This window comes from Labeo rohita, chromosome 18 (genome assembly GCF_022985175.1).
Source record: "Labeo rohita strain BAU-BD-2019 chromosome 18, IGBB_LRoh.1.0, whole genome shotgun sequence".
In the NCBI taxonomy this organism is placed as follows: Eukaryota; Metazoa; Chordata; class Actinopteri; order Cypriniformes; family Cyprinidae; genus Labeo; species Labeo rohita.
In genome coordinates this window covers 12,027,474-12,054,803 of record NC_066886.1, presented here as the reverse complement: position 1 = coordinate 12,054,803, position 27,330 = coordinate 12,027,474, and the positions used below count along the sequence as shown (strand labels likewise).

The 27,330-nt window shown below is 36.9% G+C and overlaps 1 protein-coding gene across 2 annotated transcripts in view; it reads left to right on the top strand.

Annotated features, from left to right (window-relative positions):
• Positions 1-833: 833 nt before the first annotated feature.
• The window catches only part of dennd4a (DENN/MADD domain containing 4A), a 40,982-nt gene continuing 14,485 nt past the window's right edge, over positions 834-27,330 (top strand). Inside the window, exons 1-19 of one of the 2 annotated variants that reach the window (XM_051134952.1) lie at positions 834-1,074; positions 8,143-8,488; positions 9,767-10,013; positions 10,734-10,803; positions 11,155-11,324; positions 11,936-12,174; positions 12,281-12,347; positions 12,491-12,549; positions 13,312-13,456; positions 13,591-13,766; positions 14,252-14,352; positions 16,110-16,331; positions 16,942-17,087; positions 17,493-17,519; positions 22,127-22,260; positions 23,976-24,108; positions 24,220-24,426; positions 24,543-24,671; positions 26,238-26,382. In XM_051134952.1, coding sequence (XP_050990909.1) covers positions 8,178-8,488; positions 9,767-10,013; positions 10,734-10,803; positions 11,155-11,324; positions 11,936-12,174; positions 12,281-12,347; positions 12,491-12,549; positions 13,312-13,456; positions 13,591-13,766; positions 14,252-14,352; positions 16,110-16,331; positions 16,942-17,087; positions 17,493-17,519; positions 22,127-22,260; positions 23,976-24,108; positions 24,220-24,426; positions 24,543-24,671; positions 26,238-26,382 — 2,728 coding nt within the window. In that variant the 5' untranslated portion in view covers positions 834-1,074; positions 8,143-8,177. The remainder of the gene's footprint in view (positions 1,075-8,142; positions 8,489-9,766; positions 10,014-10,733; positions 10,804-11,154; positions 11,325-11,935; positions 12,175-12,280; positions 12,348-12,490; positions 12,550-13,311; positions 13,457-13,590; positions 13,767-14,251; positions 14,353-16,109; positions 16,332-16,941; positions 17,088-17,492; positions 17,520-22,126; positions 22,261-23,975; positions 24,109-24,219; positions 24,427-24,542; positions 24,672-26,237; positions 26,383-27,330) is intronic. The other variant, XM_051134953.1, reaches the window with a different exon arrangement.

The window sequence follows — 27,330 nt, the reverse complement described above, 5'->3', positions numbered from 1 at the left end:
AATAGAAAGATTCAAAAATTAGCATTTATTTAAAATAAAAAGCTTTTGTAACATTGTACCCTATACTGTTCAAAAGCTTGGTGTCAGTATAATTTTTTTTAATATTTTTTAATTGATCAAAAGTGATGATAAAGACATAATGTTACAGAAGATTTCTATTTCAGATAAATGCTGTTCTTCTGAACTCCTATCATTAAAGAAACCTGAAAAATGCTACAAAGCTGTTTTCAACATAAATGTTTTTTAAGTAGCAAATGCGAATATTAGAATGATTTCTGAAGGATCATGTGACTGGAGTAATAATGCTAAAAAATCTGGCTTTGAAATCACTGGAATAAATTAAATTTTAAAAAATATTCAAATAGAAAACAGTTGTTTTAAATAGAAAAATATTTCACAATTTAACTGTTTTTACTATACTTTGGATCAAATGAAAGCAGACTTGGTGAGCAGAAGAGACTTGTTTAAAAAATATTAAAAATCTTATTGTTCAAAAACTTTTGACTGGTAGTGTATCTGCTAATCTAGTCTACTTTAGTCCGCTGTCTAGTCACTATCTATCAAAACAAAACAGTTTAGCACAGTTAATATTTAAGCTTCTTTTTTAGGTTTGTACCTCTCATGTTATTCCAAGGCTGTTTGTGCTTATTTATCACGGACTGTGTCTTTAAATCCAGCTTCCAAGTGCAACACTTTCAAACACATTCTGTCAATAACATTCAGCACCACAGGCTTTATATGGACTACCTGTCGGGACGCCCCCATATTAAATCAACGACAGTCCCCGGAATATTCAACTGACGTCACGGTTTGCTGGCAGTCACGTGCTCCGGTGGCAGGTTTTGATAAGCGCTTGCGCGAGTCTCGAGCCGAGCGCATCTCTGCAAACGTATAGAGAAGATGAGGCACAGCCCTCCCGGAGGGAATGTTTATACGTGATAGAGGAATAATTTATTTGCCTGATGAAAATGGATGGAAATACATAAAGCCCTTCTTCAGTCAACTGAGTAATAATCAAAATAACGGTGCGTGTTTCAATGACCGTGTCCTCTGAAGCGTCGTCCTACTGAAACAGTGAGTGTGCTATCCTCATGTCTATTTATTGGTCACGAACATTAATTTGCCTGATGTTAGAAATGGAAAACGCTAAAATATGTGATAAATGATACATCTAAAGGATTTTAAATCAATATATTTTATAAATGTATGAGGCTGACCGGCGATGGAGTGACTGCTGTCATCACGCGTCGGTAATTGTGCGGCTTGTTTTGATTCTGATCGTGTATTTACACACCATGTGTTGATAGTCATCACTTACACAATCTATCGTGAAGCTTGTTAGAAATATGTTTCTGTTTATATAATTCAGAATTATGGGCTTTTAGGATGCAAATACCATGGCCCTTATGATTTATGAGTTATTGTAAGACTGACCCAGCCCTGCTGTCTGGACGCAGTATCATCTTCATGTTTATTTCAGCATGTTTTTTATGTTTAGCATGTAATGTTTTATCTTTACACTTTCAACTAAAATGCATCTATAATGGAAAAGAGGATCATTACAATGTCAGTACTGGTGTGATGTTGTCTGGAGGGCTATAACAATCATAGGCACTATCAGTATATAGATTAGTGGTTGACTTGTGTATTTTTTGTGATTGATTGTAAATGAGTACATTTTGTCCTTGCAATCCTGAATGTGGGTTAAATCCTTGGGTATCGCTACTCAACAGGGTGCCATCATGCTCAAATACAGATCATCAGAGTTACAAATACAGAGATTCATGCATTTTGTCTGACGTGATAATGTGACACTGTGATTGTTTGAAAGAAAGCCTGGTTGAGGAAAGAATGAAAATTTGCAAAGGTATTTCAGAGAGGTTAAGAAAGATTTCTCAAAGCATCCATCCTGTATAGTGGTGATTTGGCTTTGTTTCTGGATTTAGAGTCGGTGTGATATGTGACCCTGGACCGAAAAAACAGTCATAAGGGACATTTTAAATATATGAAAAGCTGAATAGATAAGCTTTCCATTGATGTATGGCTTGTTAGGACAGTACAATGTTTGGCCGAGATACAGCTGTTTGAAAATCTGGAATCTGAGGGTGCAAAGTTGTCCAAATCAAATCAAAAGTTTAGACATATTGCAGTGGATTTATGAGCATGTTTTCATGTTGAAGTGTAATATTTGGCAGTGTATCCTTTGTAAATTTATTAAAGCATGAATATGATATTTAAGTATGATGCATCCCGCCCATTCCCTGGTTTATTGCATTTCATCATCAGCTGTAATTATGTATTTTTTTTTATTTTTATATATTAAGCAATGCATGCTTTAAAATGCATCATCATTACAGTAAATGTTACATTAAGGGGAAATGCCTGACTAATAAGACTCTTGGTCGTTTTCATTTTCTGTTCCACTTTGGAAACCCTGCATGGGCAGAAGTTGTTTTAAAACTTCGGACATTTGCCAGAATTTGTCTCTTGACAACATGTTGAATAAATACGTAACTTTATTAGTGTCTTTAAACCCAAAAGTTACAGTAGATGGAGTTTGAGTTTAAAGAGAAAAGAATTCCTGCCTGTCCTGTACCTTGGTAAAGTCTCACTGACAAAACATTTCCACATAGAAATAGCTGGCCTGCCTCCTCCTATCCAAAGTATGCAGATGTCTGCTTGTTTCCCGGCATGGTGCAAAGGAATCAAATGTCCGCCCCGTGTCTTAAGCAGGACCAGATGCTCGGCCAAATGTGCTGCATTAGTTCCCCCTTTTTGTGTTTTCCTCCAGGCCTCCCTGCTGTCCCAGAGCTGTGCAGTATCAGGAGCCTGTTGGTCCATGGAGCCCGTACTCAGGGCCACAGCCCATAGCTCCAGCACAGCTGGATAACATCATGCTCATTTTTATGGGCAGGCTGTTAAATTGGCTTATCCTGTGGCTCTTACACGCCACAGGTTGGTGAAAGAAGGACACGGCTTATCGTGTCAACAACCCTAAGCATGCAGCACTAAGATAAAATTATTAGAAAATGGTGTTTTGTTTTGCTGTGGGTGTTTTGTTTGTCTTCCCTGATGTAATGAGTCATATAAAGCTACACTCTGTACTGAAGAGGTTTTAATGTAAATAAGGAATATCAAACTCAATTTAGGTCAAGCCCCAGTTTGGTCAAAACATCACTATGGGAGCGGATTGTTTTTAATCCCTTAATTTTATATTATTTTAACCTTATCTAATACTACACTGTAAAAAATCCACAAAATTAGGCACAATGTATTCTATTAATATGAAGTATTTTATTTTTTACAGGTGTTTTACCTGTATTTTCCACTTTATTGCATTGCAGTGATGCACTGTATCATATTAATCAAAAAGCAAAAGGAAAAAAGGAAATCAATAACTTTTGTAGCTTTAAGGATTCATCTATATTTAATTGCTGCGGCTTACAGTGAATTTATAACAGCTTCGCAATGTGCCTAACAACGCGCTCAGCTGTTATAAATTCTCTGTAAACCACAGCTTCTTGGAGCTTATTGCTTTTATAAAATGGTTATTCAAAATATTAGTAAGGTTTCACAAAATAAAACCGAGCAAATCAAGTGTAATGATATTAATAAAAACATTATTTTTCTTCCACCAAACAATGTAGTTCCTCAGAAACAGTTGTGGTTGAAACAAAGTGGTTGCCGAGCAACACAGATGTAAACAAAGGTTTATGTTTGTAGAATAATTTACACCCAATCAGAATCAAGGACTGGGACTATCTGTTTTATAATTAGAATTTAGAATTTGATCATTTTATTCAATTTTTGTATATTTCCCACTTGCTAAAGGGCACAGGTAAATAATGGGTTTATAAAATTGTTTTAAGTACACTTAAATTAGAAGTTGTTATTTTCTCTAATAAATGTTGAAATTGATAGCTCTCGGTTATGCTGTAATTTTGAATGGTTCTAGTCAATGGTTAAATATTAGGGGAAAAAAAATATTTTGTAGAGACATTAGCAATATTGGTATCAGTGATACTGACCTTTAATGTTAGGTGGGGTTAATCGATTAATCACAATTAATATTAGAAAAAGTGTGCATTTAATTAATTTTTTTAATCAATTGACAGCACTAGTTTTAAGGTTTACAGACATGTCTGTAAAGTTATTGGATAATATCCTGGCCAGTATATTTTCTATTGTTTACAGTGTTTTCTTAAAATGCTTTATATATTTTTATATTACTCATTTTAGTATTTATTTACAACACATGCTGTTTTGAAGTTTATGAAGTCCTTATGCATCTGTAATGATAGATATTTGGATAAAACAAAACTAAAAAAGCAATATTAAAAATTAAATGAATGCACATGTTGTTTAGCATTTGATGAATAAAATCTTTATTTTTTAAAATAATGTTTGTGCATTTTGCTTTTTTTTTTATGAAATGTAATAATAAATCACATTTTTTTAATGGACTGTTACTTTGAGTGCTAATCCTAGATCACATCATGGATACGCTCACATCCTTCTGCATCTCTTAAGATTTATGTCTGTTACGTGAGGTTGTTTCTGTATTCTGTGGCGTCATTCTGTTGCATTGTGCTGTCTGTACTGTGTGTTCTTGAACTGTCCAGTCATTTAAACTGGAAAAGGGAACCATCGATCTCTAACTCCAGTTCTTTGGGATGACAAGTATCATGTCGGTCAGAGATCAGAGAAGTAAAGGAGTTCCTTATTTCTCTCTCAGCATGGCTCAGACATTAAGTGTAATTTTCTTTCATGGGTTCTCCATGGCAGGATTTCCGCTGCGTAGGACCCATGTTGACTTGTCTGATGAAAGAGCCATTTCCATTTTTCTCTTTGACGTTACCATGGTGTTTCTCAATAAGGGAGTGACTTCCTATGAGTTGTCTGAAAAGTGTTGAGTCAGTGCAAGAGTCTCTGTAATTGCTTCACATAACAATAAAATGTGCCTTAGGGCTTTCAGCCTGCAGTTTGCCTTATTATAATATAATAACCATATTATTCTATGCAAGTTTATCCAAATTTGTCTAGGATTTCACTCTAACCTGTCAAGTTATGCTGTTTTTTTCCGCCCCAGCAGTTGTTATTGAACTGTTGATGTGTGGTTGTGAGGTCCTCATTACTGCATCATTATCTCTACCAAAAGAGTTCGCTTTCTGCTCTGTGACTCATTTTTATTAGTTTTATGTAAGTATTTTCTCTCCCCCTTACATTTTTAAGTCAAATGATGAATATTCACTGGCTTTTCTTCATGGTTGCCATGGTGAGGATTATAATTTCTCTCTGCTGATGGTAGAGAGGGCACAGCCAGCCTCTGCGGATGGCGTGGTTGTTGGACCGAGAGATTATGTCTATATATAATCCTAAATCTCTCACATAACATGTGACACATCTGCTGCATTTTCTCCTCACTGTGTTTGGTGGACTTTCTGTTGTGCATGTCTAGAACAACGTGGGTGTGATTGGATCTTGAGATGTTTGGTTGCTTCTGCAAGTGGATTGATGGATTTGTGTTTGCTTTGTGTTGAGTGCAATATGTGAAATCGGCTATTGGAGAGACACCATTGTCAATGTTGTTGGACAAGGGACAGAGAGAGTGTTTTAGAGACCCTTCCTTCAAAGCCCAGAGGTTTATAAGGATGAGAAGGATTAGAGTTTTAAGGCCTGTGTTTATTCTCGGCATCTAACCGGATCATGAAATCTGCCAATGACTTGTCACCATTTCCAAAATATTTGGTTGAAACAGCAACTTCCTGTTTCACGCCAACAGCGTCACCGGTTCCTCTTAAGACAGGCTTCTTTACTGCAATGCTTCGTCACGGCCAAAGAACTAGTCAATAGGTCAGTTTCGATTCCTGAGCTCTTAATCCGTGTCCCGTGACTCTGCTGACCATTACTGTAAATCACAGAAAAGCCATTGGCTATAAAGCTGAAGGCCACCAAAGAACTTTCAGATGGTGGCCACTATAATGACAATAGTACTAGAGTTATAACAGTTTAAATTTCTAGGCTCATGATTTTTGGTACAGTTCAATATTTGTTCAGGGAACAAAGACTACTGTTATTTACTTAAGTAAGAATACTCTTTATTTGGTGAAAATCAAGTTTAACTGGCTGATTCCAATATAGTTAATGTCAAAAGTTTACATACACTTTGCAGAATCTGCCAAATGTTAATTATTTTACCAAAATAAGAGGGATCATACAAAATAAATGTTATTTTTTATTTAGTACTGACCTAAATAAGATATTTCACATGAAAGACATTTACATATAGTCCACAAGGGAATATAATAGTTGAATTTACACAAAAAAAACCCTGTCCAAAAGTTTACATACACTTGATTCTTAATAGTTGTTCATGAGTCCCTTGTTTGTCCTGAACAGTTAAACTGCCCGCTGTTCTTCAAAAAAAATTCTTTGGTTTGTCAGCATCATTGTGTATTTAAGCCCTCTCCGACAATGACTGTATGGTTTTGAGATCCATCGTTTCACACTGAGGACAACTGAGGGACTCGTATGCAACTATTACAGAAGGCTCAAATGCTCACTGATGCTTCAGAAGGAAACACAATGCATTAAGAGCCGGGAGTGAAAACTTTTGACTTTTGACGTTCAGCAATATATTGTTCTTTTTTTTAATAGAATTTTATAGCAAGGATGCATTAAATTAATTAAACGTGAACGAATTAAAGAAAAAATGTTTGTCTAATGTCTACCCCAGTAAAAAAACTATGCCACAATACATTTATTCCATACTAAGTGTACTTTAAATCCATGAACATGTTTATGGACAACATTACACAATACATATTTTCTAATATTATGCCTAAAATGTGATTTAATATTACCATTAATAAGGATTGCATGATTTCTGTATAATATTAGTTTTTAAATTCAAAGTGTACTTAAAATATACTTGCAATAATTTAGCTATAGCACAATGAAATATACTTAAATATACTATAAGTGTATCTCTTTAGTTGGACCTCAGCACTACTTTTGCAGAATTATAGTGCATTAAGCTCAAAATTAGTTGTTTCAGTTTAGCAGATTTTAAGTATACAAGTTCAGTATACAAAAGTATAATTGTAGGGTATTTAAGCACATAAATGTGTAAATGTATTTGTAGTATATTTAGCACAAAATAGATGTATTTCAAATATATTTTAGGTGGTCATCAAGGAATCGTGAAAAACATTTATTGTGGTTGGTGTCCACAGAAATATTAAGCAGCACAATTGTTTTCAACATATAATAATTAAACATGTTTCTGTTTCCAAATCAGCATATTTCTGAAGGATCATGTGTCATTGAAGACTGGAGTAATTGCTGCTGAAAATTGAGATTTTGAGCAAAAATATATTATACAGAGAAACATTACATAACTAGATTTAGGTTTATTAGCTCTTTCATCAGTGATTTGGTAGGACTGTATGACCCCTACTGAAAGACAAAGCTGGACCTACAGTCTACCAGCGGGTGCCCTGCTATTTTTGGTACTTTGAAGCCATGTGAACATCAGTCACTCGTAATGACTCACAGTGAGTACATGTGCCAACTTGAGTGTTGTAAAAGCCCCAGGCCTCTTTTGAAAGAGAAGGGAATCTCTAATTAAGATATCAGCATTTGTGGTGTTAGCAAGGCCTATGGTGACAAACTTCACATTGATGCAGGCAGAAGGAATTCCCTTTGTCGTCTGACCTTTTTTTAAGTACTTTTTTTTTCTTTCTTCCTGTGCACTTTTTCTGCAGGTACAAACACTATGACTCATGATTTAAAAGCATTATAGGACATATTCCTTTATCCTCAGCAGGAACGGGTAATTGCTTCCGTCTGTCCAGTTTATATTTCTCACAAAGCTTGTTATATGGGGTTGTGCTCTGCATCTGTGGATGTGTAATGTCATATCTTTTTCTAAGCACATAAGGGAGCAAATGTTACCAGAGTAAAAATGCTATGTCCTTGGAGTGTTGTATAACTCCCGCTGCATGTGCTGATTGGGTTTTTAAAAACCCCTCTCAGTTGTTTTCATTTGTGAGGATGTTCTGAGCACCTGGCGTTATTAAGCAACACTGTTTACTAGACTGCAGTTTCACATTTCTATTCACATTGCTCTCTTGTTCCCAGCATATACGGTCCTCGTTTTATGGGGATGATCGAAGATGGAAGACAAAAGCCTTCGTGTAGCAGACTATTTTGTGGTGGCAGGACTCACCAACTCATCGAAGCCCCTGGAGGAAGACATCCACCCTGAAGATGGTGGTCATCGGAGCTCAGCCCAGCTCAAGGCGCCCATCACTGATGTGGCGGTTGTGATTCGTTCCCTAGGAGAGGAAGTACCTCGAGGGTATACCTGCGTTGAATGCACCCCCTCTGGACTTCCTGCTGAACTGAATGGGGGAAGCCTCATGGGGCCGCAGATCTTCCTCTGCTATAGGAGAGGCAGAGACAAACCGCCGCTCACAGACCTTGGGTAAGAAATCTAAGCTTCAGATATGATTGTTCCAAAACCTAGTAAGCTGCCTACTTAGACAGCATTTTAAATCATCATTTTGAAGTCTGTTCTAAACAGTTGCTAACAGTTTTGTTCTCTTCCTTGCAACAAACTCAGTGACAAAAAGATTGTAGATGAAGATGTTAATTACAGTTGAGGTCAAAAGTTTATATACACTGTGCAGAATCTGCAAATGTTAATTATTTTACCAAAATAAGAGGGGTCATAAAAATGCATGTTATTTTTTATTTAGTACTGACCTGAATAAGATATTTTACATATACGTTTACAGATACATTTCCATATAGTCTACAAGAGAAAATAATAGTTTAATTTTAAAAAATGACCCTGTTTACAAACACTTGATTCTTAATATTGTGCTGTTACCTGAATGATCCAGTTGTGTCTTTTTTGTTTAGTGAAAGTTCATGAGTCCCTTGTTCTTCAGAAAAATCCTTTAAGTCCCACAAATTCTTTGGTTTTTCAGCATTTTTGTGTATTTGAACCCCTTCAACTATGAACTATGATTCTGAGATCCATCTTTTCACACTGAGGACAGCTGATATGCAACTATTACAGAAGGTTCAAAGCTCACTGATGCTCCAGAACGAATTGCATGAAGAGCCGGAGGTGAAAACTTTTGAACAGAATGAAGATGTGTATTTTTTATTTTTTTATTTTACCTAAATATCTTTTTTTTCATTTAGTACTGCCCTTTAGAAGCTACAGATGAAACTTACATGTTTCCCAGAAGACAAAATAAATTAAATTTACCCTGATATTCAAATTCAAAAGTTTTCATTCCCCTGCTTTTAATGCATTGTGTTGCTTCTGAAGCATCAGTGAGCTTTTGAACCTTCTCTAATAGTTAATATGAGTCCCCCAGTTATCGAAATTTTTTGTTTTTCAAAATCATTACAGTTGAACCACTGATGTCACGTGGATTATTTTAATGATGTCCTTACAACCTTACTAAGCCTTGAACATGTCTGTTGCATTGCTGGCTATGCAGAGTCGAAAAGCTTTTAGATTTCATCAAAACTATTTTAATTTGCGTTCCGAAGATGAACAAAGATCTTACAGTTTTGGAACAACATGAAGGTGACTAATTAATGACAAAATTTTTTAATTTTTGTGTGAACTATCCTTTTAAGGTAGCTACTAATGTAGGCAGTAGACCGTTGGTTTTGGAACCTGTTTTGTTTTCTCCTTTGTTTTGCGGAACATTTATTATGTCTTTTATTTCATGATTCTCAGCGTGCTCTTTGAGTGGAAGGAGAAACTGAAGCCGGACTGTCAAATTATACAGACCACGCCCTCTGGCCGCCCCGCTAATATCAGTAGCTCCTCCTCCCAAAGGATCTACATCACATATCGACGTGCCTCTGAGAATCACTCTCATACCACGCTGGCTGTCACAGACATCTGTGTCATTATTCCTGGCAAGGGAGAGACACCACCACATGCTTTCTGCAAGGTGGACAAGAATCTCAACAGCAGCATGGTGAGCACAACAATCATTACCAGTTTAGATAGTGGAAAACATGGTTTTTCTAGTGATGCTGGTTATCTACGGAAGTCTTGCTAATCAAAAAACCTTGTTGAAACTCTAGGAAGCATTCAGCTGGATTAAAATCTAGAGATTAAGATGTAAATATGGGTACCTTATGTGACACTGGACCACAAAACCCGTCATAAGGGTACATTTTGGGAAATTGAGATTTATACATCATCTGAAAGCTGAATAAATAGCTTTCCATTGATGTATGGTTTGTTAGGAGATACAGCTATTTGAAAATCTGGAATCTGGGGGTGCAAACAATCTAAATATTGAGAAAATCACCTTTAAAGTTGTTCAAATGCATACTTAGCAATGCATATTACTAATCAAAAATTAAGTTTCGATATATTTACGGTAGGAAATTTACAAAATATATGGAACATTATCCTTACTAATATCCTAATGATTTTTGGCTTAAAGAAACATCATAATTATGACCCATACTATGTATTTTTGGCTATTGCTACAAATGTACCCTTTGCTACTTAAGACTGGTTTTGTGGTCCAGGGTCGCATATTGGATATCAGCCAATATTTTTATATTGGTACATCGCTGTTCAAAGAATTTTTCCACAAAAAAAACATCAGACCCCAAGATCTTTCTTTTACGTATCTGTATAAAATCTGAAATCAACTTAATTTCTGTTTTTCCTGCTTTTACAGTGGGGGTCCTCTGTGTATTTGTGCTACAAAAAATCTTTGGCCAAGACCAACACGCTTGCATTCAAAGCAGGTATTGTATCTCAGCCTTGGGTTGTTTTTCACAGTTTGTGTTTTGTTGTGCATTTTGCAATGAGCAGCAGGAGGGAAAGGATGCGTTAGCGAGAGGCACATCAGAGCAGTAGGATATGACTGCAGATGAATGAAACCTGATACTCCCATGTAGCAAGAACAACGTGATGTCATTGTTAAGCTTAGCGCTCACACAGCAGCAAAAAGATCTAGGCTTTAACTGTTGCCTGCGATTAGCCTGTCATATGGAAGACTGGGTCAAGTAATTAATTACAGGGCGAGCGATGCAGTGATCAGTAATAATTGTTGTCTTTGACGGAGCTCTACAGCCTAATTGAGGGTTTGTGTGCAGGTCTTTTGTCCAGATACCCAGAGGAGGATTATGATTCCTTTCCTTTGCCTGAATCCGTGCCCCTGTTTTGCCTGCCGATGGGAGCGTCCATTGAGTGCTGGCCCTCTCATACCAAATATTCACTTCCTGTCTTTTCAACATTCGTTCTCACTGGCGCCTCTGGAGAGAAGGTACAGACAGCAAAATTCACGCACAAATACACACACAAGCATTTTGATTTTCTTTTTGCTGCAGCACTGTCTTTCTTTGAAAAAAATCAGGCACACGAAAAGGTGAATTGTCTTGTCTGGTTTAGCAGTGTGCAAAGAATTTAAAGCAGCTAGAAACCGGGCAGGCGGAATATCAAAGCTGCCCATGAATAATAGGCCTCAGAAAAGAATTGAAAATAAGATGAACATGTGTAATTGGCCTGTTTAATAATGCATTGCTAAAGTGCTGTTTGGGTCAGCTCAATTATGTCAAACACATCAGTACACTCGGCTCACTCACCTCACAGCCGAGCAAGTCTCAAGGCTATTTGTGCTGCAGTATTGTATAATTTATTCATTTAGGTGAGCGGCTTCAAAGAAACATGCCTAAGCAGAGATATTTCTGATCTAAAAGACTACAAAAATAAATCTTCCAAATGGAGGGGTAGATTTGAGAAAGGCGGTTTTGTTGATGATTGCTTTCAAATCAGCTAAAATAGTTGCCACTGTGCACTTTAGAAATGTAATAACATCATGCAGGTATCAAGACAGCTTTTTTGTTCTCTAAAATGTAAACCAACTTGTGCTCTCAGGTTTACGGTGCCGCCATCCAGTTCTATGAGCCCTATCCAGAGGAACATTTGACTGACAAACAGCGATCTCAGCTGGGCCTGCAGGCAAACGGGCTCAGGCCTGACGGATCAATGACTGTCCACACCAACAAAAGCATCTGCCTGCTCTCTCACTGGCCCTTTTTTGATGCTTTCCGTAACTTCCTGACCTTCCTCTACAGATATTCCATCTCAGGTCCACACACTCTGCCCATCGAAAAGTGAGTTGTAAAAGCAATTTTGGAGGTTGTCAGACTTGAGCTGAAAATTTAATGTCCAAAATCTTTTGCGCCCACTATAAAATAATGTTTTTTTATTCGTCCTTAGGCATATTTCCCATTTCATGCACAAGGTTCCTTTCCCTTCCTCACAAAGGCCACGTATCCTTGTGCAGGTGAGTTTTATGTATGTGGCGTCTTTGTTTGAACACTGTCCTTCTTGAATGTGTCAAAACAAATGACATTGTTTGGTTAAATAGCTGCCAACCCTGGCCCTCATCTCACTGTGACCGCGTGTTTGTGTGCTTGTTTTTCACAGCTGTCTCCACATGATAGCCTGATGCTGAGCCAGCCTGTTTCCTCTCCACTCCCTCTGAGGTAAGTCAGACACAAGATACACTGGCCATGTGAGATGAATGCTGATCAAAGCATGAAGTGTGGAAATGATACTTCGGCAAGACCTGGTTGAGTGTGATAACTTTATAGCATGTTTAAAGTGGGTTAAGACTCCTTATAAAATATTTTTCAACTGCCTGAAAACAGGTAATCGTTACAGGTGATCATGTTACACATTGCAGAAACCGATTTCCTAATGAAAGCAGCTTTTAAATATTTTCAAATAATGTATCTGTTGATCAACTGAATTTAAAGGGATAGTTCACCCAAAAATTGAAATTACCCCATGATTTACTCACCCTCAAACCATTCTAGGTGTATATGACTTTCTTCTTCAGGCAAATACAATCGGAGTTATATAAAAAAATGTCCTGGCTCCTCCAAGCTTTATAATGGCAGTGAATGGGTGTTGAGATTTTGAAGTCTAATGAAGTGCATCCATCCATCATAAAAAGTACTCCACGTGGTTCCAGGGTTAATAAGTGATTCGATACATTTTCGTAAGAAAATTATTCATATTTAAAACTTTATAAACTGTAATCTCTAGCTTTCGCTAACTGTTGTACATGAGATCACAAGAGAGTGGCGATTACGGTTTATGAAGTTTTAAATATGGATATTTTTCTTACGAAAACGCATACATTCGGTTCAGAATGCATACATTCGCTTTCTTTTTTTTGTTTTGTTTTGTTTTGGTTTTTGGTGAGTATGTGTTGTTTACATGCCTCTTTTCTCTGCCCGCAGTGGTGGAAGGCTCTCTACACTGCTGTTGAACCTCGGCCCAAAGAATGCAGTGACTTTATTGGTGTTGGCTGTGACTGAACATAAGATCCTAGTGCACTCCTTACGTCCGGCCGTTCTTACCAGCGTTACCGAGGCCCTGGTGTCGGTGAGTGGAACACTGTTAATTTTCACTCATGCCTTTCCCGTTCCTATTTTAAGAGTCTTACAGTATCAGTTTCATTTTCTTGTTGTCCCACTTTTGGTTTTCTTGCCTCAACTTGTTTTACTGGCATCCCACAGATGATTTTTCCCTTCCACTGGCCGTGCCCGTACATTCCTCTCTGCCCGCTGGCTCTGGCAGATGTGCTCAGTGCTCCATGCCCGTTCATTGTAGGGGTGGACTCGCGGTACTTTGACCTCTATGAGCCACCGACAGACATAAGCTGTGTGGACCTGGACACCAACACTATAACTCAGTGAGTGACCTTTTTACCTCGAAATAGTTCTGAGTTCCCATGAGAGCCTCTCCTGACCTTTTTGACCTACGGTGTTGAGATAAAGTCCTCTTTTAGAACATAAATTCACTAAATAAACACTAATTTCCAAGTGTAGGTGATGATTGGTGTCTTTTGTGATGTGCATAGAAATTCAAAGCAATAGCAGACATTTTTTTAAGTGAAATTCGGAGTAATAACGATCTTTATCTTCATGCAGATGGTTAACAGATTAGAATGGAGATATATGAGCAGTGAGGAATGCTATAGTAAAGATAGGACCCTCAGTACCACCATATGTTGAACACATGCCCCAGTGTTTGTCTGCCAGTATGCACCTTAAAGATTACAGACGCTGTAAAAGCTACATTGAAACTATTAAGCAGCCCTCAGTTCTGTTGTTCACAAGCTTGGACTACCTTTGCTGTTTACCCTCTCAAATGATAAACATGTGTGACCTATTTCAGCAAAGAAGAACGCAGATCCCTGACCTGGAAGATCCTGCCAAGAAAAGCCTGTAAACATTTGATCAACACCCTCAGCAATCTCCACCAGCAACTGGATGAGGGTTAGTGAGGGCGGGTCACTGTAGTGTCAACAAAGAAATGATTTCACTTATCATCTGTTCTTTTCAGGGCAATGTTATTTCACTTCACTGCACAGAAAATGCCACTTTTAGTGGCCTTCTACTGTCCTCTTGGTTCTGACAGTATCATTTTTATTACCTAACAATGTTTTATGAATGCTTGACCGAGTAAGAGCAAAACCAGTCATCCTTGTGATGTGATGAGATTTAGAGACAAGGGCAAAAGGCTGGATAGGGACAGAGTAAGGCCCAAAGACTTTTATAGAGTGCTGGGATACTATCTGATACATCAGAGCTGATTGATGTGTCACACTTTGAACCCAATTATTCAACTTATTTTTGGTTCTCAAAAATGTCCTGTACGGAATGTACCGACTCGTAGAATTGGGACTAAACACTAAGATTATTAATAGGTAAACTGATATAAAAATGATGTATCTTTCTGTGCTAAGTGACTGTGTTCCCATATGTTTTATAGAGAACATTATGTGTCCACTGATGTAGATGATTAATAACAGACAGAGCTTTGATCTTTTGCTGAGATTTCTGAAATGATGTGAAAGGAGCTTATGCAGTGCGCCCATATCTCAACTTGAGCCTATTATATCTTCATTATTAAGATGCGCTATGTATATAACCTAGACATTATCAGTACATTTCTCCTTGTGTATGAAAGTTGCCTTGTATACTGTACCGTTCAAAAATTTCCCTGTTGAAAAAACAGCATATGCTTGTTAGGTAGCTGGTTTGAGCTGGTTTAAGATGGTCATGTGCTGGTCCTAAGCAGCTAGCTTCTGCTCAGGACCAGCTTAAACCAGCTCAAACCAGCTGCCATGCTTCAAAACATACCTAACCAGCATATGCTGTTGTTTTCATCAGGGTTGGTATAAGATTTTGATGCATTTGCTCACCACGGCTGAATTTATTTGATCAAGAATATAGTAAAAACAATAATCATGTTAAATATTACTACGAATCACAGTTGAGGTCAAAAGTTTACATACACCTTTCAGAATCTGCAAAATGTTAATTATTTTCCAATACATATCCAGGTTTACATATATTCCACAAGAGAAGATAATAGCTGAATTTATAAAAATGACCCCGTTCAAAAGTGTACATACACTAAATTCTTAATACTGTGTTGTTACCTGAATGATCCACATCTGTGTTATTTTTGTTTAGTGATAGTTGTTCATGAGTCCCTTGTTTCTCCTGAACAGTTAAACTGCCTGCTGATCTTCAGAAAAATCCTTCAGGTCCCACAAATTTTTTGTTTTTTTTCGCATTTTTGTGTAATTGAACCCTTTCCAACAATGACTGATTTTGAGATGCATCTTTTCACACTGAGGACAACTGAGGGACTCATATGCAACTATTACAAAAGGTTCAAATGCTCACCAATGCTCCAGAAGGAAAAAAAAGCATTAAGAGCTGGGGAGTGAAAACTTTTGAACAAAATTAAGATTCTGTACATTTTTCTAATTTTGTCTAAGTATCATAAATTTACCCTGATTTTCAAATTCAAAAGGTTTTCACCCCCCGGCTTCGAACCTTCTGTAATAGTTGCATATGAGAACATTTTGCAGATTCTGCAATGTGTATGTAAACTTTTGACCTTAACTGTAAATGTATTCTGTTTTAATATATTTTCAACTGTAATTAAATTAAAATTTAACTGACTTAAAACTTTTAAATGGTTGTTAAAAAATAGTAACTTAAGCATCAATTTTCCACAGGTTATCAGATGAGCCGTGAGGAAGGACAGATGGAGGCTTTCATGAGCGAGCGGGAACCTGGCAGTGGTGGGAAAAGTCTGGAAACCTTGGAGCTGGAGATCCAGGAGGCTTTCCTGCGCTTCATGGCGGCCATCTTGAAAGGCTACCGTTCATACCTGTTGCCCATCACACAGGCTCCGTCTGAAAAAGCAACTGATGCCAGTTCACTCTTTGATCTGCAAGGTGAGCAGCCAAGATGGATGTGATGCTTGAATCCTTTTTCTTCTGTCCCAGTGTGTCAGCCATTGTTGTTTGTGAACGGCAGGAACAGCTGTAACGGAGTTGCTTCATCAGCAACAAAACGGAAAAAACAATGCATTAAAATCTCGTTTTGACCCAGCCTCTTGCAGAGAGTCCATTGTGGTACATGATTGGAATGCTAAAGCTCAGCAGCTGCTCAGAATGCTCAAATTTGGCCCCGTGCCTGTGGAGTCTGGCTTAAATCAGGCTTGAAATTATTGTGGCGATTTTGATAAAGCCCCATTGGAAATTAGACGTGCTTGACAGGTCCAACAAACTGCAAAGATTAATAGAATGTCTGAAAACACATCTGCAGTCTCTTATGTAATCCCTGTGTTAGAGTCTATTGCATCTTTCACACTGTGTACACTCTACAGCTTTCTCAATGACGACAGTCTAGCGACAAACACGTAATTCGTGACACGCCTTCTTAAATTTGACTGATTAAATGTTTAATCGCAACTGACAACTGTGGCGGTCAATTATAGTAATCAGATAATGAATGTGATCACTTTTTCTCATTGTAATGGCACTTCTTTGACTTTTGTTGCAGGCTTTTTGAAGAGTCGTGATCGATCCCATCAGAAGTTTTACTCGCTCATGACCAAGACTCAGATGTTCATTCGTTTCATCGAAGAGTGCTCTTTTGTCAGCGATAAGGATGCAAGCCTTGCTTTCTTTGATGACTGTGTTGACAAGGTATGAAACCCTGGTCTATATACGTATTTAGTTCCTGCTAAAAAATACATCAGGAAAACAGCCGCCTCTAATTAGATTCAACATAAACTGCTTTTACAAAGCTCACCATTTAAACTACACTCCAGGCTCTTAGCATGTAAAAAAACACAGAGTTCAAGGAAGTGTACGCGGCATGATTTGCGAGAACAGTAAGGGGAAATGTTGTTGTTATTAGCTGTGCTGTTGTGATCCCTTGGGCTTGCTTATGTCAAGTTATTAATTTTCTGTGAGCATTGTTTTCTCGTTTGTTCTTTCCTACTTACTGCCTTTTCATCTAAGCAGCCTGTCCTATTATTTTCGCTTTTCTCACTACTTTCTTCTCTCTTTTCTCCTTAAACTTTTATCTTTACTTGCTTGCTTGAACAGTTGTTCGGTACGGAGAAAGCGGGGAAGGTAAGTTGCTTAATTCAATGTCTTTTAACTTCTGATGTACTACAGAACTATTCTAGAATTCATTACCTTGATTACAAAAATGGCTTTTAAGGCTTCTGAGAAATGTTTTATTTTATTTTTCTTTACTTTTTTCACTTTTTGTTTTATTTTACTTGATTTTATTTTATGCCTCATTTTTTAGTTTGACTTATTAATGTTAATAATATAAAAAAACATTAGGACTGTCTATGGAAGCCAGTTTTCGCCACTGTATAAAAAACGTTTTAAAAAGCGACTTTTTATCTTTTTTCTCAGGATTGCATGAAACAATTCTGACTTTTTTCTCAGAATTGCATGATATAAACTCGCAATTATGACTTTTTTCCTCCAAATTGTGTGATGTAAGCCTGCAATTCTGACTTTTTTCCTCAGAATTGTGATGTAAACTTCGCAACTATGACTTTTTTTATTCGAATTGCATGATGTAAACTTGCAATTTTGACTTTTTTCTCAGAATTGTGTGATGTAAACTCGCAATTCTGACTTTTTTTCTCAGAATTTTGTGATATAAACTCGCAGTTCTGCCTTTTTTCTTTAAATTGCGTGATGGAAACTTGCAATTCTGACAATTTTCAGATGAATTGCATGATATAAACTCACAATTGTGGGTTATAAAGTCACAATTGCGAGATAAGAACTCGCAGTTCTCCCTTTTTTTCTCAGAATTGCAAGATATTAACTATAAAGTTATAAAGTCACAATTCTGACTTTTTTTCCTCAGAATTGACTTTTTCTCTCACAAATGCGAGTTTATTTCTCGCAGTTGACTTTTTTTTCTCATTGAGACTTAAACTCACAATTGCGAGACCAGTTTTGAAGGGAAAAAAGACATCTCACAATGCTGACTTAATAACTCTTCTAAAGTCAGAATTGCGAGACATTCTGAGGAAAAAGTCAGAATTGTGAGTTTATGTCATTATGTCGCAATTACCTTTTTAAAATTTTCTATTCAGTGGTGGAAATGGGCTTCCATAACTGTCATTAGGACTGTTTTGAGGAAAAAAACAAACACTCACCCTAGTTTTTTGACCTCAGTTCACAGAAATGACCTGTTTTTTTTTGTGGTTTCACCACGGGTGTGGTGATTCATAGCTGGTATTATGAATCTTGGCTTTGAAGCAGTGTGTTTGCTGCCTTCATAATTAAAAACATTTCTGTTTAGATCAGAGTCTCTGCAGAACCACTAAGATCCTGTATGCATAATTAATTTTTCCGTGCCTTACGCCACTTCGTGATTTCTTATATTCGCAAACGTTGTGCCCTTTCTCGGTATGATCCAGACTGCATATGGATCTGACGCTGCATCTTCAGTGAACCGCTGCAAGTTGTCTCCTTTTTAAAATGCAGACAAATATATTCCCGGACGGTTGTTTTGTACCTTTGTAGTACATTTATATCTGTCTCAACAGGAGCTCGCAATTTATTCTTGTTTAGAGGAATGGGAGTCATCTCTCACCTGTCTTCCCCACAAGGCTTTAGTGTGCTAGTAAAGACAAATGTGTTTTACACTTTCAGTAACGCTGCCATCAGTGAAAGTCACACTTATCCTGCTCTGGCCTGTCCTTATGCCTGTCCCTATGCGAGGACCTTGGAGGACAGTTCTTTAGCACTGTGGTGGTAATGAAAATGACAGTTCGAGTTGATTTAAACTGACACGGTTTAGTGGGTTGTGTTCACAGAGGACATTTATAGAGGAACCAGGAAAGTAAAGGACAAACCGCGTTCCGCTGTAACCCGAAAGCATTTGGTTATCGTGTAACGCCTCAATGATCCAATGAACCAATTTTAAAGTTCATCATAATTTTGTAATACATAACCATTTTGTTCCCTTATTCTGAGTATCAAAAGTAAAACTTTTTTTCCTCAAAGACATTAATGTGATCTGCCTCTATGATTGGTTAACAGCCATAACACACACATGAAAGTGTCTTTAAAACTCTCAGTGGTGAATGCAGTGTATTTTTAAGACTATTCCTGCAGCACAGTGTATAATTATAACACGGCTCTCTGGAATACTTGATTATAATTGAACAATTGTAGTGTTCTGCTGTGGAATATTATTAAAACTATTTTTAAACTGTATATTTCACTGTTGTCCCTGGCAACAGATCTCCTACACTGCTTGATTTCCTCTCACACAATAAACTGATTTCAACTCAAATCAACATCCATTTATGTGCTTACTTGGTAAGCCATGTACTGTAAAAAGCAGAATCCTATCTCCATTGTGTCTTGATTGTGGTTTGTTTTGCAATTAGAAAATGGATATTTATATATGGAATTATTATATATTATAGAAGCCCACTTCCACCACTGAATAAAAAATAAAAAAAGTAATTGCGACTTTTTATCTTACAATTCTGACTTTTTTCTCGCAATTGCAAGTTTACATTTTGCAATTCTGACTTTTTTTCTCAGAGCTGTGAGATATAAACTTGCAATTCTGAGTTTTTTCATGATATAAATTTGCAGTTGTGAGTTATACAGTCAGAATTGCGTAATATAAACTCAGAATTTTAAGTTATGAAGTCAGAATTGTGAGATATAAACTTACAATTCTGATTTTTTCTCGCAATTGCAAGTTTACATCTCGCATTTCCGATTTATTTCTCAGAATTGCAAGATATAAACTCATAATTTCAAGTTATAAAGTCAGAATTGTGAGACATAAACTTGCAATTCTGAGAAATAAACTTGTAATTCTAAGAAATTATAACAGATATAAACTCACAATTCTGACTTTTTTTCTGAGAATTACGAGTTTATGTCTTGCAATTGTGACGCTTTTCTCAGAATCGCAAGTTTATATCTTGCAGTTCTGACTTTATAACATGCAATTGCGAGTTTATATCTCACAATTCTGAGAAAAAAGTGAGATACAAACTCACATTTGCGAGAAAAATAAGTCAGTAGATATAAATATTATTTTTTCTCAGAATTGTATTATATAAATTTGCAGTTGTGAGTTATAATGTCTGAATTGTGTGATGTAAACTCACAATTCTGAGAAATAAACTTGCAATTCTGAGAAATAAAGTTAGAATTGCAAGATATAAACTTACAATTTCAAGTTATAAAGTTAAACTTTTTTGTCACAATTACAAGTTTACGTCTCGCAATTATGACTTTTTTCTCAGAATTGCATGTTTAAATCTTACAGTTCGGACTTTATAACATTCACTTGCGAGTTTATATCTCACAATTCTGCAAAAAAAGTCAGAACATTTGCGAGAAAATAAATCAAAATTGCGAGTTTTTGTCTTGCAATTCTGACTTAATTTCTCAGTCGCAATAACCATTTTTTATTCAGTGCCAGAAATGGACTTCCATTTTTTATATACATATATGTGTATATAGTGGCATTAAAATTTGATATCATAAAAACTGATATCATGAAAAAATCAGGCTGTTAATAAAACTGCTCATACTGCATTACATTGACTGCCTGAGGTAGACCATTTTGTAGCATTTTCTAAAGGTTAGGCACCTTTTTTCACTGACTACTTGTTTGTTTGTATTCATGGAAAGTGCCTTTTGGCATCCTGGTGCGTTTCAGAAAGCTCTAATTGATGCCACAGTCATCAATGCTGTTTTTCTCTGGTAAAAGAGCCAATGATTGATCTAAAACCTTCTCAGGGAAACTCATTTGGCAAGTCTAGAGAGTGCTCGATTTTGTTCTGCTGCTCTTATTGTCTAATAATTTTGCAACAGTGTGATCCAAAACCCTTTTTGCTGAGAATGCTTTGCAGAGACCTAAACTGATTTTCCCACTATCAGTAGATATAAAATCATGCTTTATTTGATAGCTTTCCTCATTTTCAGTGTAGTACAGTGGCATAGGCTTTATGATGCATTTATAGTCCACTTACAGGGCTCGTAGACAGACTTTGTCTGAAGGCTAAATGCACAGTGGCTCCTCCAAGCCTTGTCTAGCCTATAAATTGTACTGGAACATTTTCGCAGCCCTCGAGCAATACAGCATTAACCGTTAAGTCCGGGTCAGTGCACTTGTAGTGCGTCTGTGGCAGATGGGGAGGATTGGATGAAGACTAGGAGGATCAGAGCTTCTTGGTACAGATGTGAGATCAGTCGGACACAGCGATGTGGGAGATTATCGGGGTCATTTACACTAAAACCAGCACTCCATCTGATCTGAGGTCAGATCATCTGCACTTGGAGTCTCTTGGCTAACTGCAGCATGTCCAGACAGAGGAAAATCCCTTGGCATAGTTGTATGGCAGTATGTGTGTCTGGTTCAAGATTCACTTCCCAATTCAGATCAAAAAGTAGCTCTGGATTGACGTGTGATGAGTCTTTTTGAAAATATAGTAGTACTGAGTAAATCAGCAAGTGATAGAAGACAAAAATAAAGACTTCCAGTTGCTATAAATATTCTTTTAAGTTCCTCTTTTTACTTTCCTCTTTTTGTTCTGAGACCTCAGTGACCTGTATTGGCAGACATATATCCTCTTAACTAAACCTGATGTCATAGGTCATTGCTTCTACTATGTGTTTTTGTTGAAAGACAGTAGACAGTCTGTATCTGATGAGGTGTGTTTTTACTCTAGGTGGACAGCGATAAGCCAGAAGACACAAGGCTTATTGAACTTGACAAATCGCACCGCAGCGAGCACACGGTCTACATCACTCCTCCAGAGCTGCCAGCACTTCCAGAAGGCGAAGAGCCATCTATGGTTTATAGGTACAACAGACACCTCCTGCACACAAACTCTCTTGGAACTGCAACACTATGCACATAAACTGCATGTCACACCACAGATGGCATTGTAGCAATAGCATAATCCCCTTCCAAACCTATCCCAGGGTGCAGCATGTAGAATAAACCCCTCAAAGGATCCGGTGTCTACAAAAACTCTCACTAAAGCAGTAATACATACTCCTCAGAGAGCATGTGGTTATATTAAGTGGGGATTTGGTATTATTTTGTTAATGGGCAAGACACGGGGTGTCTTGACAAAAATTTTTTAGATTAATATTGTCCCATTATATTATATATATATATATATATATATATATATATATATATATATATATATATAATTTTTTTTTTTTTTTCAAATTTCCTATTATGTTTGTTATGCATTTGTTGTTGTTTTTTCTATTATATAAACATTTTATTGAATTGTAATGAAGATTACATGAAATTATCATGAAAATAGCCACAGATGCTGGCATGGTATTAAAAAACAAACAAACAAAACAAATAACGTTAATATTATATATTAACAGTTGAAGTCAAAAGTTTACATACACCTTGCAGAATCTGCAAAATGTTATTTTACCAAAATAAGAGGGATCATGCAAAATGCATGTTGTTTTTAATTTAGTGACCTGAATAAGATATTTTACATTAAAGACGTTTACTTATGGTCCACAAGAAAAAATAATAGTAGAATTTATAAAAATGACCCTGCTCAAAGGTTTACATACGCTTGATTCTTAATACTGTGTTGTTACCTCAATGATTTACAGCTGTGTTTTTTTGTTTAGTGATTGTTTATGAGTCCTTTGTTTATCCTGAACAGTTAATCTGACTCATATGCAACTATTACAGAAGGTTCAAACACTCCAGATGTTCCAGAAGGAAAAACAATGTATTAAGAGTAGAGGGGTGAAAACTTTTGAATAGAATGAAGATGTGTACATTTTTCTTATTTCACCTAAATATCATATTTTTTTTATTTAGTACTGCCCTTCAGAAGCTACAGAAGATACGTATATGTTTCCCAGAAGACAAAATATGTTACGTTTACCCTGATCTTCAAATTCAAAAAGTTTTCACCCCCTGGGTAAAAATAGCTGTATGAATATGAATCACTCAGTTGTCCTCAGTGTGAAAAGATGGATCTCAAAATCAAAGTCATTGCTGGAAAGGGTTCAAATACACAAAAATGCTGATGCCATTTGTGGGACCTAAAGGATTTTTTCTGAAGAACAGTGGGCAGTTTAACTGTTCCGGACAAAAAAGGGACTCATGAACAACTATCACTAAACAAAAAACAAAAACAAAAAAACAGCTGTGGATCATTCAGGTTCTATTTTATTCTATTCTTTCTATTTTATCCATTCAGGTCACTAAATAAAATATAACTTGCATTTTGTATGATCCCACTGATTTTGTTAAAATAATTATTATTTTTGCAGATTCTGCAAGGTGTATGTAAACTATATATATTATATATTATTCTTATCTTTTAAAATCTGTAATCCCGTCTTTATTATCTTCTCTAAAGCTGCAGAAACTACATCATATTGCCTGCAGTTAGTGTTGCGTGCTGTAGCATTGTGCTTTTGATAAATCTTTTTGATAAAACTTTAACGTGACTTGACCTTGACAATCAAGTACAAGATTAACATGTAAGGAACAGCGGTGTTCATACTATTGATGTCTTGCAGCTACAGTGGATTCCCGGTACTGAACGCCCAACTCTGTGAGCTTCAGGATGGCCCCAGAGTCCCCAAAGCAACATCAGCCAAGAGACACATCAGTCCCATCAGCCCAGCTGCCATATTCAGGCGCTCCCAACAGGTTGGTATTTCAAACAGTTATCTCATCCAAATCACACCCCACGATGCCGCTTGTCAAAACTCTCCCCCTCCTCTCTAATGCCTCATCCTCTTTCTGATCCTCCCTCTGTAGGAGATCAAATCAGCCCAGAGGATGGCGAAGACGTACTCCTCCATCCCACAGATGTGGTCCAAGTGTCTGCTCAGGCATTGTCACGGCCTGTGGTTCATCTGCCTCCCCGCTTATGTCAGCGCTTGCCATTCTAAGGTGCGAGCGCTGCATACTGCGTACGACGTGCTGAGAAACATGCAGGACAAAAAGTTGCAGCCCCCTGATGAGGTAGAATCCATTGTCCATTGCACTCTCCATTGATTGCTTTGCCAGTACAGTTTGTGCTGCGGACATTTCCAGTGTTGTGGTTTTGTAAGTAATGGCTCATTTCTGCTCCAATGAAGGTGTGTTATCGGGTCCTGATGCAGCTGTGTGGGCAGTATGGACAGCCTGTTCTTGCCGTCCGAGTTCTTTTTGAAATGAAGAAAGCCGGAGTGCAGCCTAATGCCATTACCTATGGATACTACAACAGGGTGAGCACAGTTTTCTTTTGGGTTACATGGAGACACATTGCAAACTAAATAATCCTAAATGAATATACATACAATTATCCATACTGAGACATACATTTGGTTTTGTGTTAGACAACAAGATTTCTGAATTTTATTGCCATTTTGTGTTCAAATACTTAATTTACTTTTTGGTGTTTTGCTCATCAGTTTGCGGTGTTCTGAAATGAGGAGCCAAACTAGAAAATTAAGCATCGGGGCTTTATATTGACGAAAATATATTAAAAATATACTATATGCATGAGATGTACCGACAATTATAGAATGACCCAATTAGTCTTCTTATTAATGCCACAAGCACAAGAGGTGGGATTTATCCCATGAACCAATCACAGGCGAACATAGCCAGTCATATCCAGTCATATCACAAAGGAGGCATCACGTGACTTTCCCCATTCATTCTCAATGAACCCCCACCAAACTCTGCACACGCTTAAGGGTGTCTGTTAAAACTCAATGGGCTCAGGAGAGGCGAGAAAGACCCGGACTCCCCTTGTAACTTTACCTGCTGGTGTCGCTGGTTTTTTTGTTTGTTTTTTTTTTTAAAAATTAGTAATTTATACACATTTTAATGTTACATTTTGTAATTATTGGTGTTGTTTTAGTTTTGTATTACAATTTTTTTTTCTCATCCAATATTTTGAGAAGACACTGCCTTACTTGCCTTGTCGGAGGAAACTCCCCTGTTGTCATGCAAACTGTTGCATCATTTGATTTGATTAGCTTTTACAAAGTTAGAGATTAATTTGCACTGAAATGCCATAGAACACAACATCAACAACAAAATATATAAGATGTTATTTTCTAATTTTAAAATAAAGTTGATAGGCATATTTATTTTGCAGATTAAATGTGTGCACAATTATGTGGTTAGTTGCAATTTTGCATTTAGCATTTTTCCTACTAGCCACAACTAGAACAGACAGAATCAGGACAGATCTGCAACCCATTTATGAGTCCCAACCCAACCACTGCTCCGGCATAATTGGTTTGCAAATGTCACCTGGTTTGACATTTTGTTATTTAATGAAATTACATTAATTTTAAGTGTTTAAGTATGTGAATACTTTTTGGAGCCACTTTAGGTTTCACGAAAAGGTGACCAATGACAGATTTGTGTAAATCACGTCTTCAAAAGAAACAGAGACTAAACGGATTTATCCTATGTAGGTGTGTTATGCTGGAGCTCAAGAGCCTCGAGTTGGCAGCGGATTTGGCATGTGACTCTGTTTCTCATGCCTGTTATCATTAGACAAAAGCTTAGACTAGCAATCATCTCCCCGGGGACCATTTTTTGTGTGCGCTTCACAAGATGTCCCAAAATACCAAGAGGACACACTCTGAGAGACATAAGTCTGGGCAGCTGAGTGTTGTTCCAATTCTATCAGAGTAATTACAGCTAGTCCTTGAGAGAGAACACAATCTACTTAAGATAATGAGAGGCGTTGCACTGTAGAATTATTTAGTTAATCTCTATGTGAGTGTGTGTGCGTGCGTCTCACTGTGTCTGTCGTCGTCTTCTTTCCTCAGGCCGTTCTGGAGAGCACATGGCCGTCCTCCACCAGAGGGGGATACTTCCTGTGGGGAAAGCTGAGAAATGTGGTCCGGGGTGTGGTGCTGTTCAAACAAGTATGGAGGAGGCAGACCACCCACCCGAAAGACACCCATCTCTCTGGTAAAACCCCCGAGTCCATTTCACACATTCCACAGATATGGACACACTCTAAATTTCCTGTAAAAACAAAGTCTGATCCAATCTAGACAAATTACGCAGATTGACAGTCTTTTAATGCACTGTAAAAGCTCCAAAATCAATACAAGAAGGTGGACAAAGCAGGCAAAATATCTAAATATGTCTAAATAAAATGAACTTGACCAAGTTTGCTTAACTATGACTATTCTAACACAATATATGTAATCAAATATATATGAGTATTTTACCCAGTGTACACTACTAGTTAAAAGTTTTTGAACAGTAAGATTTTTAATGTCTCTTCTGCTCACCAAGCCTGCATTTATTTGATCCAAAATACAGCAAAAACTGTAAAATTGTGAAATATTTTTACTATTTAAAATAAATGTTTTCTATTTGACTGTATTTTAAAATGTAGTTTATTCCTGTGATTTCAAAGCAGATTTTTAGCAACATTACTCCAGTCACATGATCCTTCAGAAATCATTCTAATATTCTGATTTGCTGCTCAAAAACATTTATTATTAATTTATTATTTATGTTGAAAACAGCTGATTAAATTTTTTCAGGTTTCTTTGATGAATAAAAATTTTAGAAGAACAGCATTTGTCTAAAATAGACAACATTTGTAACATTATAAATCATCACGTTTAATCAATTTAAAGCATCCTTGCTAAATAAAAGTGTTAATTTCTATAATTTGTTTCCCAAAAATTATACTGACTCCAAGCTTGTGAACTGTATACAGTATAATGTTACAGAAGCTTTTTAGTTTAGATGAATCCTGGTCTTTGGATCTTTCTATTCATCAAAGAATCCTAAAAAGCTGTATTCAACAGTTTTAAATATTGATGATAATAATAATAATAATAAGTGTTTCTTGAACAACAAATCAGCATATTAGAATGATTTCTAAAGGATGTGACACTG